At 41.1% G+C, this 17,375-nt stretch overlaps 4 protein-coding genes across 6 annotated transcripts; 1 reads left to right on the forward strand and 3 right to left on the reverse strand.

Annotated features, from left to right (window-relative positions):
- Positions 1–2,202: 2,202 nt before the first annotated feature.
- mmp21 (matrix metallopeptidase 21) lies at positions 2,203–6,101 on the reverse strand. 2 transcript variants are annotated; one of them, XM_026315200.2, is made up of 7 exons: positions 5,938–6,101; positions 4,941–5,824; positions 4,261–4,400; positions 4,015–4,156; positions 3,644–3,901; positions 3,361–3,533; positions 2,203–2,642 (listed from the first exon to the last, which is right to left on the reverse strand). In XM_026315200.2, exons 1-7 carry the CDS (start codon positions 6,075–6,077, stop codon positions 2,337–2,339), a joined length of 2,043 nt encoding a protein of 680 aa, XP_026170985.1. In that variant the 5' UTR covers positions 6,078–6,101; the 3' UTR covers positions 2,203–2,336. The 2 variants fall into 2 exon arrangements, with proteins under 2 accessions (XP_026170985.1, XP_026170984.1); XM_026315199.2 differs by having other exon boundaries at positions 4,941–5,838; positions 5,925–6,101.
- A 38-nt stretch (positions 6,102–6,139) lies between these two features.
- uros (uroporphyrinogen III synthase) lies at positions 6,140–9,200 on the reverse strand. Of its 2 annotated transcripts, none has more exons than XM_026315203.2 (9): positions 8,668–9,200; positions 8,467–8,550; positions 8,279–8,375; positions 7,978–8,052; positions 7,470–7,544; positions 7,274–7,357; positions 7,058–7,143; positions 6,898–6,973; positions 6,140–6,793 (listed from the first exon to the last, which is right to left on the reverse strand). In XM_026315203.2, exons 1-9 carry the CDS (start codon positions 8,728–8,730, stop codon positions 6,708–6,710), a joined length of 726 nt encoding a protein of 241 aa, XP_026170988.1. In that variant the 5' UTR covers positions 8,731–9,200; the 3' UTR covers positions 6,140–6,707. The 2 variants fall into 2 exon arrangements, with proteins under 2 accessions (XP_026170988.1, XP_026170987.1); XM_026315202.2 differs by having other exon boundaries at positions 6,875–6,973; positions 8,668–9,198.
- Positions 9,201–9,587: 387 nt separating this feature from the next.
- bccip (BRCA2 and CDKN1A interacting protein) lies at positions 9,588–11,724 on the forward strand. The gene is made up of 7 exons (XM_026315201.2): positions 9,588–9,784; positions 10,147–10,221; positions 10,312–10,392; positions 10,475–10,561; positions 10,662–10,849; positions 10,960–11,128; positions 11,253–11,724. Exons 1-7 carry the CDS (start codon positions 9,644–9,646, stop codon positions 11,421–11,423), a joined length of 912 nt encoding a protein of 303 aa, XP_026170986.1. The 5' UTR covers positions 9,588–9,643; the 3' UTR covers positions 11,424–11,724.
- Positions 11,725–12,151: 427 nt separating this feature from the next.
- dhx32a (DEAH (Asp-Glu-Ala-His) box polypeptide 32a) lies at positions 12,152–17,101 on the reverse strand. The gene is made up of 11 exons (XM_026315198.2): positions 16,856–17,101; positions 15,917–16,110; positions 15,145–15,511; positions 14,806–15,045; positions 14,624–14,717; positions 14,383–14,532; positions 13,673–13,864; positions 13,374–13,514; positions 12,910–13,100; positions 12,624–12,814; positions 12,152–12,350 (listed from the first exon to the last, which is right to left on the reverse strand). The coding sequence occupies exons 1-11, from the start codon at positions 17,099–17,101 to the stop codon at positions 12,152–12,154; spliced, it is 2,205 nt and encodes a 734-aa protein (XP_026170983.1).
- Between the last annotated feature and the right edge of the window lie 274 nt (positions 17,102–17,375).

Below are 17,375 nucleotides of genomic sequence, written 5' to 3' on the forward strand. Positions count from 1 at the left end.
TGGGCATGGGCTGTGCCACAATGCCCCTAAGCTCTCTGGTTCTTCAGGACCACCACGAGACTGGGACATCCAGCGGCCATTATACGGTCTGTGAGCATCTCCGCTGGGCATGGGCTGTGACACAATGTCGCTTGGTTCTCTGGTTCTTCACCACCACCACCACCACCACCACCACCACCACCACCACCACCACCACCACCACCACCAGGAGATCGGGGCATCGTACCGTCCGTGTCCGACATGTGAGCATCTTCGCTGGGCATGGGCTGTGCCTCAATGTCCCTTAGTTCGCTGGTTCTTCCTGACCACCAGGGGACCGGGACGTCCAGCAGCCATTAGCCAGTCTGTGAGCAGCATTGCTGGGAATGGGCTGTGCTACAATGCCCCTAGGCTCTCTGGTTCTTCAGGACCACCAGGAGGAGACCGAGGCATAGTGCCGGCCATAGCCGATATGTGAGCATCTTCGCTGGGCATGGGCTCTGCCACAATGCCCCTAAGCTCTCTGGTTCTTCAGGACCACCAGGAGACTGGGACATCCAGCGGCCATTATACGGTCTGTGAGCATCTCCGCTGGGCATGGGCTGTGACACAATGTCGCTTGGTTCTCTGGTTCTTCACCACCACCACCACCACCACCACCACCACCACCACCACCAGGAGATCGGGGCATCGTACCGTCCGTGTCCGACATGTGAGCATCTTCGCTGGGCATGGGCTGTGCCTCAATGTCCCTTAGTTCGCTGGTTCTTCCGGACCACCAGGGGACCGGGACGTCCAGCAGCCATTAGCCAGTCTGTGAGCAGCATTGCTGGGAATGGGCTGTGCTACAATGCCCCTAGGCTCTCTGGTTCTTCAGGACCACCAGGAGGAGACCGGGGCATAGTGCCGGCCATAGCCGATATGTGCGCATCTTCGCTGGGCATGGGCTGTGCCTCAATGTCCCTTAGTTCGCTGGTTCTTCCGGACCACCAGGGGACCGGGACGTCCAGCAGCCATTAGCCAGTCTGTGAGCAGCATTGCTGGGAATGGGCTGTGCTACAATGCCCCTAGGTTCTCTGGTTCTTCCTCGCCACCAGGGGACAGGGGTGTCCACCCGCCCGTAGCCGACCTGTGAGTACCTTCGCTGGGCATGAGCTGTGCCACAGTGCCCCATGGTTCTCTGTATATTCACCACCATCAGGGGACTGGGATTTTCAGCAGTCATTTGCCTGCATGTCAGCACCTTTGCCTCACATGGGCAGTGCCAAAGTGCCATTTACTATGGTTATCAGCCAAAAAGCACTATGAGAATAGAACTGTAAGCAGTGCCTTGTTAGGATGCAAACATGGTGCCACAATCTAAATAGGGTAATTTACCTGGCAACAGTGACAACATTGAACCTTTAAATACAGGTTGTCACAACAGATGATTTTTATGTTGTTATATTAGGAGTGGATGCAGACAATAAAACCATTAAAATTAAATAGGTATCTAAAATTAACATATAAAAATAAAAATATTAGTAGTAATGGATACCAGTAGTATCCAGTGGCCCTCCTGCCTTGATTCCCAGTATCAGCATTATTGTGGCACTCCATTAGAACAAATCATTTCTCCTCTTCTGACACTTAGATGTAGATACTGGGACCAGTGTAGAAGAGTCTGTTGTACGAAATAATCATATAGCTGTGTATCGGATGCTACCTATTTTATATAATTACATAACATTTCTTTTTCTATGCTATTATATCAAAAGACAGATGTTTTAAATGTGAAAATGTACCCATTCTCAGTCTTCTGGATAAATTCACATTTTTATGTGTATATATGCATAATAAGAAATACTTTCTTAGTCTTTCTTTGTCAAAAATACAAGTCCAAGTTTCTCAGCAGTTTACCTTGTGAGCGCTGACATTACTTAATAGATTTTTGCATGAACCCTTTTCCAAGTGTGCCTTCTAAAAGCAGTTGACAGCAATTTTAAGCATATCAAGCTTTCCAGAGAGCAGCTCAGTAAAACCTTAAGAAGTATCAGCTGCATTATGAATAAGAATTTGTCTGTGGAAATAGTAATTAAACGTTCTATAAATAAGATGATTCTCACTTCTGTTTTAAATATCTTCCGCATTCTTTAGGGTTGTTCATGGCAGTATGCATTTGGCACCTTTAAGTGAGAGACAGACAGAGCAGCTGTTAGATAAATTAGCATACCCCAGGAACAATTTGTCAACAAAAAACGCAGTTATTATTGTCTTTTAAACAGATTATACATGATATGATACAACAAAATTATGTCTACACTGATATGACATCAGTACACTTCAGATGGCTTTATTACATCTTTGCTTCAACACCCTCAGCGGGTTAGTTTGAGTGCAGTGGGATGAACATCGCAGATGTCAAACCATTGCTGATCCACCTCCTTGTGTGGCAGGAGGCCATTTCGAGGCAGAAACGGCCTGCGCCAGCGATCACGGCTGCCTACAACCTGCCAGAAGCGCATGCCCTTGAGAAGAAAGATGGCATTGTGGGTGTAGGAGAAGTAGGCAGCATCAATGCTGCCATCTGGATGGTCTCTGCTCACCACTGGAGGGAAAACATCTCTGATGTTTTTGGGGAAGCCTCTTGCCAAGCTGTTGGCTTCCACATCGAATGCATACACCTGTTTGAACAGATAATAGTTCCCCCCCCTTATAAAGAAATCACTTCAATTACAACATGCAGACAAATCACTGAACCAGTGTATCAGGTTTGTTTGCATAAATGCATGACCTCATAATGCTGAGAAACAATGAATTAGCTTGGGCTTTGGTGTCTCCAAGATTTTGCTTATTGTATTGTATTTGTGCTCAAAACTAGTGTTGTTAGGATGCAATTCAGATGTGAAAATAAGAACTGTACACATAAAACAGGGATAGATTAACATTTTAAAGGATCGCAAGGGCAGAAAAGAACTATTGGCCCCACAAGGATACGTGTTTGTATATAACATATACAATACATAGAACACAGCACACTAGCAGTCTGAAGGCTTTCAGTGTCAGTGAGTTTGTGGTAATTTGATTAAACACACAGTTAGGAATTATCAACAGATGCTTTGATTTTGACATGGGGCACACAGTTATTAACAGTAAGGAGGTCTATTATTTTATATTTAAGGGCAATGTTCCAATTTACCAAAGAGCCAAAAGTTAACACACAATTGTGACTTCTGTGCTGCCTAAAGGGCTTTGACATTGCTAGTTGCACTTTGCCCAGTTTGTAATCTTGGTTTAAACTTAGCTGTCACCTCCCTGGCCTTCTTGCCCATGATCCCTAAAATTGACTTGTGTTTTCTTTATATCTCCCCATTTGTCAAGAGTCAAAGAAAAGATGCTTACAAGAGTGTTTTTGAAGAAGTATATATGGGAGTCCCTCCTGTCATAAAAGGCAGTGTCAATGGGACCAAAGACCCCTGGGAAACCTTTAGAGATTGACCTTGGATAGCGGTAACCTTCTGGGTCCTTTCTGAACACCCGATCATTCTCACTGTCGTACCTCCAGAACTGAGTACCTGTCCACAAAAAACATCATTATCTCAGTATTTCTTTAAAGAAACTGATTAGCTTACTGACATGTACAATGTCTGTATATGTTTACACATGTAGTAGTTTTTAAGTCTACCTTTAAAGAAGTACACAGCATCTCTCTTTCTGGACCATACGTGCACAAATGCATCCACTCCATCCATGGGAATCCCACGCCAGCCGATCTGCAGTGCAACTGGATCTCCATAGCGCGTTCGGTTATTTCTGTTCTCATACAGCCAGTACCAGGCGCCTCTCATGAAATAGGTATTGAAGCGGATGACCACCTCCCCATAGCGTGTCTTCTCCTTTCTGACCCAGTCAAACACTGTGTTGAATCGACCCTGACAGTGCCCTGGAGAAAGTGTGATTTTGTATTAGCCTGTTAAGTGTACAAAGAAAAATAAAACTATTCATCTCTGGGTGTGTATGTGAATATATCCACTAGATGGTGCTTTAACAACGTACCATAGAGGTGCTGTATGGCTTTCCTGTCCATCCAGTCTATCTCAAAGCCTGATTCATGGGGCAGGTAGCTGGGCTGCATTATAGATCCAGGTCTGTAGATGTGGGGAAGACCCAAGACGTGGCCAATCTCATGAACTGCCACCTAAAAGACCACAAATGTTTTAAAATCAGTGTTTCATTGATCATTGATTGTTGTTTTCATTACATTACCTGAAAATTCTTTTAGTCATGGTGTAGTATGCTTACTTTGAGAAGGCTGATCCCACTGCCAGCACTGGGAGTAGTGAAATGTTCGTCATCATCAAAGTGTACGTCACCAAGAAACCAGGCATGGGCAAATTCTTGACCAGTGCCATCAAACCTCTGGTTGCAGCCCAGATGCCTTCCTATGTGGATTGAAATGACAGAGAATTTTAAAAGACACATAAAAGACAAATCAATGTCCATGTGCAGTAATCTATAGTCAGTGCAGTGTAGTGAAATTTTTAAACTACACAGCTGTTCTGCAATAAAGGCACAATTATACAAAGCCAATATAACAGTGCAGTATGAAACACTGATGCTGGTTTTTACAGCTGAAATAAGTTGGCTCTTAGCCAGTAACAGCTAGACAATTTTTTTTTCATTCTATTGAAGCACTTTGGAGGACTCTTCTATGAATTTAAATTATGAATTGTGTATTTTCTGTAACTATATGATGACTTGAGTGACTGTAAGTCCTCTTAAATACTGTGCTTCAGCGATTTTAACTACTTATGTTAAATTACTATACGTGCCATGGGGGCGACCTTATTTAACGTTTAAAGATTAATAGATACGTTATATATCTTGAATTACAGTCGTAGGAAAATATAATTCAAAAGAGTCACTAATTTCTTAAAGAAAATATGTTGTACTGGGTTTCATGTGTATCGGTTCAGACCTACCTGTACCAAAGCCCAGCCTGATATCAACATCCTCCAGTGGGGAATGTGTATCCTCCACAAACTCCAGTGGAGAGACCTCACTCCACATCCTAAAGGCCAGTCTGAGGATAGACCTCTGCTCTTCAATCGACAACTGGCTGCTGTAGCCTTCTCCTATCAACCTCCATTTCAACACTCTCATAGAAAAAGCTATGTAACCAGGTTCACCCAGATCTCTCTTGTGTCTACTACCTGATACAAGAGTGGCAAGGTGGAGTTTCCTGCGCTGCACAGCGTCACTCTGAGACATGTTCACTGTGATGTTTACCTGTTGACGCTCCATGTAGATATTATGCGAATTGTTTAGAAGAGTGTCATTTAAAAGGTAATCAAATGTCATGCTTGTGCCATTGGAAATGACACTATCTGTGTCATTAAAATTTAACATGTCATTTTCAGAAGAGTTTGCAGTACCAAAAGACGTATCACTGATTATATTACTTGCTGAGTTGTTACTTTCAGTCTCATTAAAAGTGTCACCGAGGCCGGTTTCAATATCTGAAGCACTGCTGTTTTCAGATGGTACGGGTGAGTTTAGGTCAATCTCCTTGTCAGGGACCCCACACCTTGGTTTGTTCATAGCCAGCTTGGTGGCCTCATCAAACACACCTGTGACAGGCAAGCCGGATAACTTCTGAAAAGCTTTTAAAGCTGAAATAAACTCTTCGTTCTCAGTTGGTCTGTCATCTTGATCACCATCTTGAGGAGCATTCCTTGAATGAGATACTGAGGTTCTCTCCTGGATAGGGCCCCCAGGAAGGTCATCCAGAAAGTCATCACTGGAAAAGGTCTTTGAAGCATCAAACTGGATTTCCTCCCAGTTCACTGGCTTAATGAATCCATATCTAGAAAGAAATAACTATAAAAAGACATACTTAAATTCCATTTGAGCCCTATAAAATATCTTGAAATATATAATACAACGCATGTTACATCTTACATTACCTCAGCTGTGTACCTGTCTGTTATAACTTCAGCCTGGTGAGAAGTAAGGTTCTGCACATCAGAATGATCCCGATTGTGGAAAAGTTTCTCTGCATCAGCTGAGCTAATGCTCGTCCAAAAAAGCAGTTTTATCAGCTGGATAAAAGTCAGCATCGTGCTGTTGGTTTACCCCTGGGAGTATGTACAAGTGAAATGATGCAAGCAAGGAAGCACACTGTTTTATAGGCAAATCCTAGGTTTATCCACACCCACCTACAGGTGTGTTGTCTGAAGGTAGCCCACTTTGTTGACCACTGTGTGAAAAGTAAACCTCGTTTTACTATCTACCCAATTTAACTGAATTGTTTTGATGTGTTATACATGGTCCACTGATTTTAAATGGGCTGTTGTTGACATGTGGAAGAAAGTGAAGACTTTACTTTCATGTAGACAGTAATAGCGGTTTAGGACTGCTATGACATCTGACAACACACCTGCTAACACACATGCATACACACACTCACAGTGGTTTACAGTAAATAACCTCACCAAACCAAAATAGTTTTTACAAAGAAAGTTCACTTTAACATATGGAGAAATTAATTTTCTTCATTATTGAAATACAATGAGAATACATATAAAAATGAGCAATAAAGTAAATCTGAAATATATGTATAATATATGTATATGAATATGTATAAATAATAGAGAATATACAAAAACATAGAAGTTAAAGTGGATGGACTTAAGAACTGTGGGCTGGGTGATTACTGCAGAGCTTTGGCTATCGCTGCAGCTAGGTGTTCAGCTGTTGGCTTTTCTGCAGTGCAGCTGACACACAGGCCTTCTGCAGTAATAGCGTCTTGTGTAGTAGGCCCTATAGCTGCAAACTAGAAACAAAGAACATTAGGTTCATTGTCAGAGACACTGAAAATCTGTCCATTCATGTATTTGCTATTATGAGGCTGTACCTTTATTTGAGTTAGATGTTCACCTGAAAGTCTCCGTACCGCTTCTATGCAAAACTTCACTCCTGATGGACTGAAGAACGCTATGCTGGCTGGAATGCCCTATGTAACAAATGCAGAAGCAGACTAACAATGAGTTGCAACATTTAAAGGAGTACTTTTTAAAATGTTGCAGTGGGGTTTTACCTGCACTGTGAAATAGTTCTTCAGATTTTTATCCAAATCTGGATGTTCTGCTGTTTGATAGACAGTCAGTGTCTCCAGGGGCATTCCTGAAACAAAGAAACTGAACTTTGCAGTGACAAAGGTAGTGCAATTACTATTTTATAATTAGTGTAACCCCAGTGGGATTTTTATCACCTCCAGTTTTAATTGTGAGGCACAACAAGGGGAAATGCTTACCATTTTCCCTTAAAGCCGAAGGCAAGACTTCTCTTTTGATTGAGCCACAGGGGAAAAAAAGTGGTGGTATATTTGTGTCCTCTCCTGTGATAATAATTAAGCATAAGGTCATACTGTTCTGTTATCAGAACTATCATAATTTTTCTATTAATCTAAACTGTAAGGAATTTGAGAAAAAAAAAAAATTATATCGTACGTTCAATGATAACACGTGACAGAATTTCTGCAGTGCCTGTGTCTTCACCCAAAGGATTCAGCCCCAGATTTCGTACTATGAAGGAAAAAGAGCATAGGTTTCAAGATGAAGATGTCCAATGTTCTTATTGCAATGAAAACATTTACAGTCTAGTTTTCTGCAATCAAATTCAATAAAAAATACAAGTAATACAAATACACAACCAAGAGATCCAACTATTGATGTTTACTATAAAGAACGAAGGTAAAACACGTCACAAAGGTGCTGCATCTGCATGTTTTTTAAAGACCAAATACATTTACTGTGTCACAGCAAACTGTCACTTTTGCAAAGCTAATTTCCAAATAGCAGAGGGTAGGAGCCTCACTTCACACAACTCTGTGAGCACCAGGTGCCAGCCACACTCTCCTTCAATTAGCATTAATGTAACAAAGTCTTGTAAGAAGCACAATGCACAGAAAAACTATTTTTAAGAGTGACGTGTTTTCACTTAGTGAAAATAACTCACCTAGCGCAGCAGTTGCCTTCCCAACCACATAGACTGACTTGGCGTTCCATTTCTCTTTCACAGATCTGTCCCATTCTGAATGAATAATTAGGTAAAATTAGGTAAATAACATTTACTCAGGCTCTAGGGATATGTTTCAAATCTCAATCCAGAAACACAGCACAAATAATAACTGACTGGCATTTAACTAAACTTATGCCTTCATGGTTTTTAAAATCATTTTACATATTAGTGAAGTACACTGTGAAGCATCTACAATGGTTTTGAAATGTAGTTAATGTAGTTCTCTGTATCATCTCACCTTCCCTCCTCTCTTCTGCTTCTAAGCAAATCTTCACAGCTTCCACTGCTCTTGGACTGGTAAATATAAGGCCTCCATGTTTTTCTGGTTGGAAAAGCTGAAAAATAAAAACATCTTAAACAACGAAGAATATAATAAATATAAAAAATACAATACTATTAACTTTATGCTCTAATAATGTAATTTACCTTATCTGACAAGGTGTTTAATGAGACAAACTTAAAAGACAGTACAGGAATTAGGGTTGCGCTAAGCCCATGTGATGCCAGCTCCTGTGAAATCCACATTACAGATCGAAAGGTTTGCAGTCAAACACAAAGTATTGAAAAATGGTGTACTACTATATATAAACCAAAAGCTACAACTAAATATTGAGGCATTGCCTCTACCTTGATGTAAGGATCAGGCCCAGACGCTCCATCTCTTGGCTCTTTGAGAAGCAGAACCTGCATCTTGATAATGACGTTTAACCACCGGATCAATTTAGGAAAAAACACAACAGAACAAAGAAGCTACAGTCAGAGTCACAAACTCAAAATTGCAAAAACACTTGAGGACCGTGGGTGTGAAGCCACAGCGAGCTAAGTTACACCCTCAAACTGTCACATGTAAACTGCTGATAACAATGCTGTTGAGTCACGATCGTTGGACTATATATGCTATTATGAGGCGATTATACTTATTAGCAAAGAAAAAGCAATGTCACACTTTTTATTTGACTTCTTATGTGTATATAGCTACAACGTGATTAATGTCTCCTTATGTGTTATTGTTTACATTAGCAAGACACACTGACTGACAGTTTAGCTTGAGTAAGTGTCCCCTTAACTCAACCCGTCTGTAATGTCCAACCATAATACACAATAAAATGTAACCTTATCGTGTGGTGAACTGAAACAATCAACAAAAGGTGATAATAAAGACAAAAACATTGCACGAAGTTACTTTACCTTGAGTTATTCAGACAAGTGAGTGCAGTTACGATCGAGGAGGGAAGAAACAACATTGAATATTTTACAAACCTTCCAAAAAAAAGAAAAATGATGTTAAAAGTATAGTTTATTGCAACATTACACTCCAATCAGGGATGACATATAATACAAATACCTTTTTACAATATTAAAATAGTAATTGAGGTAGCTCTTAAAAAACTGAAATCCCCTTTTCGTAAATATGGTTCATTCCGACAAACTAGGGGGCGACCAGTCGACATTGCGGCTCCGAAGGTTGCTATGACAAACGGCGCTCGGTGTACACTGGGAGCCGTAATGGCGGCTCCAGAGTTTGACTTTCCTACCGGGTTGTGGCTGAACTGTGACCGTTGCCCCGCCCACTCGGTTGATACGCGTGTTGTGTGTTAGCAGCATGGCTTCATCTGCTAAGAGACGAGCGGTAGGTTTGGGTGAAAATCCCGAGGAAAGTGAAAAAAGCTCCGATGAGAATCCGGAGGAGGATGACGATTCCGGGGACGAAGACAGTGACGCGTCAGAAGAGCAGCTCAATGAAGTAACTTTATCAGAACACAGTATTTCCTGGCTGGCCTTGCTAGCTATTTAGCTAACTTATTTGTCTGCTAACGTTAACAGGAAGCTACATAAGCAGTGTTTAGTGTTGCCAGGTCTGAAATCAGTAACATCATTAGATAAACGTGAATAGCCCGTTTCAAACATACTGCCAGTCTAGTGTATAGAGGAAAAGTTCGTCTGTAATAACCTGGAAAATAGTTTTACAGTTCAGGTCAGAAACTTATTTAAACGTTAATAGTTTTACTCAAGAAGTAGAGAAAGTACTTGCAGTGAAATTTTACACAGACAGGCTGCCAGTTTTACTTTGCTGTTAACTGCTCTCTCTGCTCTGTTATTAAAAAGGAGGTCATTGTGGATTTTGAAGCTCACTCCATTTCAGACAACGACTTCAATGGTATAAAGAAACTCCTACAGCAGGTGTGGGACAGTGTTTATGTTTAGTTCATATGTCATCTGTAGGTATAAGCATGTTCACCCTGATGTCACCTCTGTTTTGTCTGGACATAGCTCTTCCTGAAAGCACATGTAAATACATCAGAGATGACAGATATCATCATTCAACAGAATCATGTTGGAAGTGTCATCAAGGTGAGTCAATAGTTTGCATCTCAAACATCTTTCCAGGTGACACAAGTGGATTCTCACAATTTGCCTATTCTTTTTGTTTCAGCAAGCTGAAGTACCGGAGGACAGTGACGATGACGACCCAGATGAAGTGTTTGGCTTCATAACAATGCTCAACCTTACAGAGAGAAAGGTGGCACTAAGACTAATTTGCTATCATGGGCTGTGACATTGTCACAAATTAATACATGTGGAGCTGGTGCATTTTACGTCTCATCTGATGCTCTTGACAGGGTGTGCAATGTGTAGAGCAGGTGAAGGACCTGATCATGGGTCAGTGTGACAAGAATTTGTCCAACACCATGACTGAGCAGCTAGAGCAGATCCTCAGTGACACCAGCAAGCCTGTGGGGCTGTTGCTGAGTGAGCGCTTCATCAACGTGCCTCCACAGATCGCCCTTCCACTGCACAAACAGCTGCAGTGAGTTCTACTGCAACTCTGACTTAAATAACACAAAAAATATTCTTGTTCATGGTAACACCTGAGAATATATTGAACAGGAAAGTAAACTGACTAATTCTGTCCTACAGGGAAGAAATAGCTGAAGCTCAGAGGACGAATAAGCCTAGTGGGAAGTGCCACTATTGTTTGATGATCAGCAAGACTTGCAAAGAGGCAACCAAGAGTATGCCAGTTAGAGGAGGAGCTCCCAAAGATGAATACATGTTTGTCAATGCAGAGGAGGAATTCTTCTATGAGGTGAATTCCACTTTACATCATGTTTTACCCTCTAATGATTAATTTTTAATGCAATCATGTAAAACATTGGTATTCAGGCCTGAATATTCTTTGGCTTCAGGCATTGTTTTTATTCTTCTTGCAGCAAGCCATCATGAAGTTCCACTACTCAGTCCAGGAAGAGGCAGACTCCTGTTTGAGCGGCAGGTGGTCGTTTGATGATTTACCCATGAAGCCATTCAGGACAGTGATGCTGATACCAGCAGACAGAATGCCTGCCATCATGGACAAACTCAAAGAATACCTGACTGTGTGAACTTACAATAAAACTAAGATATGTTTACTGTACACAATGAAGACCTTCAGGTTTATGGAAATGGTCACTGTAATCTTAAAAGTTATGGTACAGTCAGATATAGCAGCTTTAGTATGGTAAACATGTACATGTAGCACAGTGATGGGTGCTTCTTTTTTCACTAATTTTAGACACACCATTTTTTTAAACACCTATTTCACACATATGTGAATATGAACACAAATACTATATCACATTTTTAATACAAAGACTTGTTTATAAGAGGATTATGAACCAAGACAATTAAAGATGATAAAATTGTTGTGGTATGGTACAGTTGAGTTTGAAGTGGAGGTACCTTTAAATGGCAAAGCTAGACTAGAAAAGTGTACAGATGTGAAAAGGACAATGTTTAGCAAGCAAGGAAAGAAGAAAATGGTAAGATGATCTCTCTTTTCTCTTTGAAACTGCCTCTTCCTGGGTCCATGGATTTTCTTTCCCTTCCTTTAAATGTATAGCAACAAACATTCATAGGCATCCCCACTACTACTTATTAAAGTGTAAAAATTAAACACCCATCAGTTTTCCTCTCTTTGACATACAGTGTAGATGGAGAGAGTAGAGCAGGAAGGTGAAAGAAGCAACATAATACATTAATATTGCAGTCCCTGGTTTGCATTTGCTATAAAATACAAGTATACAATGTATGCATTTAACAGGTTACAGCCCAGATGAACAATAATTTCATATCACTGAATTGCACATCTGTTGTAAGTCTGCAGAGTCACTGCACAACTACTGTTGGCATCATTCCTTTTTGTTGAGGCTTTTTGTTCCTCATCTTTATATTTTCTGGCTCCATCTGAGTCCAGAATGTCCTGCAGTATGCCCTTGCTTTCACTAGGGGGCAGATTGTAGAAGAAATACAGCGGTGCCATTTGAATGAACCTAAAATGACAACCAGAATTTAGAATATTTGGAAAACAAGTAACAACAGAGATACTAAAAAAAACACACACAAATGTTGAAACAACTACTGTGAGAAATGAAAATGTTTAAATTCAAATGTGACCAAATAGCACAGTTTTATTAAAACAACAGTCAAAACATGTTCATCTCACCAGATTTGTGCATGAAAACATAAGCGATAAAACTTTGATCTAATTTGCTAGTGCACATAAATATAACATAGTGGGCTTCACTGATACTGGGCCGACTTACACTTGAGGGGAGATCTCAGAGACGGTTCTCATGCAGTTGCTCTCGGACAGGTTGTACTCATGAAAAACCACCCACTCTGGCAGTCCCAGCTTGTGTGACTGAGCCCCATAGCTGGACAGAGGGTGCACATGAGCCATGTGCTTATGGGTCAGAATAAAGTAGTTTCCTGATCCATCCACATCTCGAGCAATCTATGGACAGAAAATACACAGGAACCTTCAATACAGTTTAATTAGTGGAGACACATTCATTTTCAGTTAACTGACTTAGTTTCTATATACAGTACATGCATGAAGAACCCAGCCAGCAGAGCTCTTTTGATGTTCAGTGTGTTGGTCTTGGTTCCAAAGGAGGGTTCAGAGATGGGAAGCTCGATTTTGTTGAGGGTGTCAGTCAACTCTGATCTAATGGCCTCGGCTGTCTTCAAAGCAGAATGATCCAGAAAATAGTCATGGCACCACTTTTCAGCACTGAAGTCTGGGGGGAAAGTCACCAGAGTAGTATTTTTGTCAAACTCAGACATGCCTTCAAAATAAAGGAAAATTCCACATTATAACCACTATTTTTGAGTATTATTTTAACCAATCACATTGCCTCTAACTATAATTATTAATTACTTTTAAATTGCTGTAGTAGTGTGCATCCTTTAAAAAAAAATTGTTACACATTCTGAAACACTGAAGTAAGGATGAATCAGGGTGTATCATGCCATATTGCAGCATGTTTAAATATGTACTATTGTACTCATACGTTGTCCTTCCTGGATCTGTTTGAAGGCACTGTAGATGTTAATGAGGGTGAAGTGATCGCCTTCAGGGTGCTGGAACTTTCTGTGGCACTGGACTGCATCATGGATCATGCCAGCAGGTGGCTCCAGGAAGCAGCTTGGAGCTAAAACACAGGGAAACAACAAGGTCAGCAGCCACAGTCACCTAAAATAGCTGGCTCATTGTACATCTTCTATCTATAACAACTTCACTCATTATGAGTACTGGTAACAAATCCTATTCTAATTAAAAACTAAAGTTGTACATGAGGCACATACATACCCGACATCATCGCTGTGATCGTCAACATCTCACTCACACAGTCAAACTCGCAGGATGCTAGCAAAGCTTTGGCCATCTGGGGATCCAAAGGTATTTCAGACATTATGATGCCAATCTCAGACAAGTTGCCATCATCATCTAAAGCCGCTAGGTAGTCCAGCTCCTCCAACGCCTGCATTAGACCCTCAGGATCTGCCAAAACAAATCATGACTGTGTTTTTGATACTTAATTTCCATCAGAAATAAGAATCCATAAAGATTTCATGAGTTTCTTTCATCTTATTTTATATATTAGAGCAAGTAACATCTGTGCCAAATTTTGCACGAATTTGGAGATATTACAGTATATTTGGCTTGTACTTCATCTCTATTGTAATTGTCTGGTGCTGCCCTAACGAGACATGTTGTATAACCATTAATGAGCTGGCCTCTTTTACCCCGTTCTGGTCTGTTCATGTTAGTCTGGCAGGACCCTGCTGCTAACAATGGTTAGTAGCAGGGTCCTGTCAGCTCAGCTAAATCACAGTTGACTAGGCCTAAACAACACATAGAACAAATTCATCTGCACTTCCAAAAAAAAAAAAAAAAAAAAAAAAACCCTCCCACATACACATCCCTGGATGTGTTTTAGGGCAGGCTGCCTCTGTTGTAATCAGTGAATAAAAATGCTTGTAATCATTAATCATGTTTCACTAGGAACTTTGGGATACCTGGCCTGTCAATGAAATCACACTTTCTAAGGCCAGCTATTTGCATCCTTTTGAGGAAAAGGACTGTTGGAGTAATGTTGGACTCCAGGATCTGTGGGGAGTTCTCTGCAGGAAGTTGGGTCTTCTCTGAATACAGGCAGAAACATTTACCTAAGGAATAAATTGAACTTGATTTAATTAAGCAAAAAGTTTATGCACGTTTGAAGTAAGTTTGAATTTCAAACTTCAAAAATAATCATACCTGCTGCCCCAGTCAGCTGCTTGCGTATGTCTGCTTGACATTGACTGATAGGTTGAAGTACCACTGAGTTAGCTCTTATTCTTGGATTATAAACCTACAGTAGAAGGTAAAATTCAAATAATAATTAATAGTAACACGGTACATGTTTAGGTAGATATGTCTTACTGGAAGAAATTACTTGCCATTTTCTTCTGGACTCCTGTGTCAATAACAAAGTTGACGGAGTCTGTCGGCCACCACACATCTTCTCCCTGTTGAGTAGAGAGAAAAACTCTCCTGGCCTTTTTGGAACCTGGTTGCTCGGTCAGGACACATGGTAGTCCTCCCTGGCTTTGGCACAGGACTACAAGCACCATCTGGCCCAAGTCTGTTCCCAGCCTGGTGCCCTCTCTCTGAAGGATATGGTGGGCACAACGCACTTCCTGCAGGAGAGATTTCCAGCATAGTAGGAGAAGAGAAATTTTTTAAGTCAGATACAGAACTGTAAGCTTTGGCCCACAAATAATGTAATAATAACTTACCTCAGCTGAGGCCAGAAACACAATAACATCACCTTCTTCTTTGGTTCGATGGATCTCCAAGACCAATCTGAGTGCTGAGTAGAAATAGTCTTTGCTGCTGCTGTGGACCACCTCAGCAGAACATGAGGCCTCCAGACTGAGGAGTGGGATAGTGCCATAGTGGATCAGTAGCTTTTCTGCCATAGGTGGGATGGTGAGGACAACCACCCTGAGCTCAGGTCTCTGCAGCAGGATGTCCTTGATGAGACCTAGTAGTATGTCCGTGCTAACTGTCCTCTCATGAGCCTGGTCAATAATAATGACCCCATAGTGCTCCAGATAAGGGTCTGACATCATCTCTCTTAACAGCATATCATCAGTGCAAAATCTAAGGAAAGCCATCAGAGAAAATAACAGAGGTATTATAAAACAAAATGTCTGCAGATGTGATTCAGCAGTTGGATTAATATCATCAATTTGGAGAAAGTGTGTTTTTTGCTCATGCAATCAACTTTTATAAAAAGACTGAGTCATTTCTGCTTTGACAAATTATATCAGCGCCTTTCAGTCAAAACCCTGCTGTGAAAATACTGCACATATATCATACATAATAACAACTGCTTACTGCAAAGTGCAACGTGTAAAGGGCGGCTTTAGACTAAAGCAGATTATTCTCAGTGTGTGTGTGTACCACCCATGATGTAAGTGAGGAGCACAGGAAAGGAAAAGATTAGGAGTGCCAGAGAAGTGTCATTCAAGCATGTTGCTGCTGGCTGTGAACTCATCAACAAACCTCAGAACAGTGTCAGAGGAGCAGCAGGTCTCCAGAGGGATGCTGTAACCCACTTCATGTCCAATGTTGACATCCATTTCATCAGCTACATGTAACGCCAGATCTACAGCCCACTGCTTCTTGGTCTGTGTGCACACAACTGTGCCATGCTGGTACTGGGCAGACAGACAGAACTCTGCACACCACTGAGGGATCTGAAACAGAATAATCACTAAATGTTATTCATCTTTCACTCTTCATTATATGTCTTGGCAATTCACCACAGAACAAAAAATGTCCTATTCACATCAACTCTGTTTTTTTAGTGGTGAGCTTCTTTTCAGGACTCTAACATAAGCTTTTGTTTAAGCACACAAGCAAAACAAAGCGTGACAGGAGATATCCTATGGTATTATTGCTCATAATGCATAATCGCTTTGGCAGCATGTGGCAGCTCCAGCAGATCAGGGTAGAGCTGCAGATGCCTTTGTGCAGGCTGTCAGGCAGGCAGGAGCTTGGACAGCTTCACAGAAACACAACACTATCTGCTGAGCTGGGCAGTTTGTCCACACATAATGGAGGCCTACTACTCCAAAGACAAAGTAATAAAATGTGTGAATCCAAAGTGTGTCTAAGAAAGATGATGTGCTGTAAGGCAGATGATGCTGAACAGAGTAAACACTCTAAGATTAAATCCCATCAAATGAAGCAATTTGACAATTTTCTGCAGGTTAACTGGATTGTGCATGTTGAAACAAAACGCATGTGAGTCAGTGAGTACAGATAAAAGATGCATTTAGCTCTAATTGAACTTAAAAACCTCCTCAATCAGAGTATATGTTATTATCTAGTTAAAGGCATCCAAAGTGGAGGAAAACGTTTGCTCACTGAAAACTGTCTGGAATGCATGTGATAGTGGTAGAAGATAAAGATACTAATCATTTAAACACGTAGTCTTACCTGTGTGCTCTTCCCAGTCTTTGCTGTCCCAGCCACAATAACCAGTCGGTTGTTTACCAGTGTATCATCAAACTCGCATCTGAGCCTCCACACAGGCAGAGTCTTTCGCTCTTTCAGTAATTTGTAGTAACGCGAGGAAAAGGGCAATCCATCGAACTGATTTAACTCCAGATCCTCTCCAAAGGCAAAGAAATCTTCACTTTCAGGGTAAATGTCTGTCTCAGCTGGATTATTTTCCCCCGACATGACGCGTGTGTCTGAATCCAGATACGATATACAAATGTTTTTCTCTACTGTTCAAGTGTGTTCTTAGATCGGATATTAAAAAAACAAAAACAAAAAACGATTAACCGCGTCTCTGTCTGGTTACCTGGATGGAACAGGTGATAAACAGCCAATCAGCTTCTTAGTTGCTAAAATCATATTTATTTAGCTACTTAAAGTTTAGAGTTGTGCCTTTTGCGCCTGACGCGCAGTGCGCAGTGGCGCGTCATCCAGTGCGGCTTCACACGTGTTCTGA

This window comes from Mastacembelus armatus, chromosome 19, assembly GCF_900324485.2.
Source record: "Mastacembelus armatus chromosome 19, fMasArm1.2, whole genome shotgun sequence".
NCBI classification, from domain to species: Eukaryota; Metazoa; Chordata; class Actinopteri; order Synbranchiformes; family Mastacembelidae; genus Mastacembelus; species Mastacembelus armatus.

Excerpts from the sequence above, each read along its gene's own strand:
- bccip (XM_026315201.2), top strand. The coding sequence starts at position 9,644 with ATGGCTTCATCTGCTAAGAGACGAGCGGTAGGTTTGGGTGAAAATCCC. Across the intron at positions 9,785-10,146 it reads CAGAAGAGCAGCTCAATGAA|GAGGTCATTGTGGATTTTGA; the intron begins GTAACTTTATCA and ends GTTATTAAAAAG. Across the intron at positions 11,129-11,252 it reads AGGAGGAATTCTTCTATGAG|CAAGCCATCATGAAGTTCCA; the intron begins GTGAATTCCACT and ends TTCTTCTTGCAG.
- dhx32a (XM_026315198.2), bottom strand. The coding sequence starts at position 17,101 with ATGTCGGGGGAAAATAATCCAGCTGAGACAGACATTTACCCTGAAAGT. Across the intron at positions 14,718-14,805 it reads CAGGAGTCCAGAAGAAAATG|GTTTATAATCCAAGAATAAG; the intron begins GCAAGTAATTTC and ends CTTCTACTGTAG. Across the intron at positions 14,533-14,623 it reads GCAGCTGACTGGGGCAGCAG|GTAAATGTTTCTGCCTGTAT; the intron begins GTATGATTATTT and ends TTTATTCCTTAG.
- uros (XM_026315202.2), bottom strand. The coding sequence starts at position 8,730 with ATGCAGGTTCTGCTTCTCAAAGAGCCAAGAGATGGAGCGTCTGGGCCT. Across the intron at positions 7,545-7,977 it reads GAAGGCAACTGCTGCGCTAG|TACGAAATCTGGGGCTGAAT; the intron begins GTGAGTTATTTT and ends TTTCCTTCATAG. Across the intron at positions 6,794-6,874 it reads AACATCTAACTCAAATAAAG|TTTGCAGCTATAGGGCCTAC; the intron begins GTACAGCCTCAT and ends CTTTGTTTCTAG.
- mmp21 (XM_026315199.2), bottom strand. The coding sequence starts at position 6,077 with ATGCTGACTTTTATCCAGCTGATAAAACTGCTTTTTTGGACGAGCATT. Across the intron at positions 3,902-4,014 it reads AGCCATACAGCACCTCTATG|GGCACTGTCAGGGTCGATTC; the intron begins GTACGTTGTTAA and ends CACTTTCTCCAG. Across the intron at positions 2,643-3,360 it reads ACTTCTTCAAAAACACTCTT|GTGTATGCATTCGATGTGGA; the intron begins GTAAGCATCTTT and ends CTGTTCAAACAG.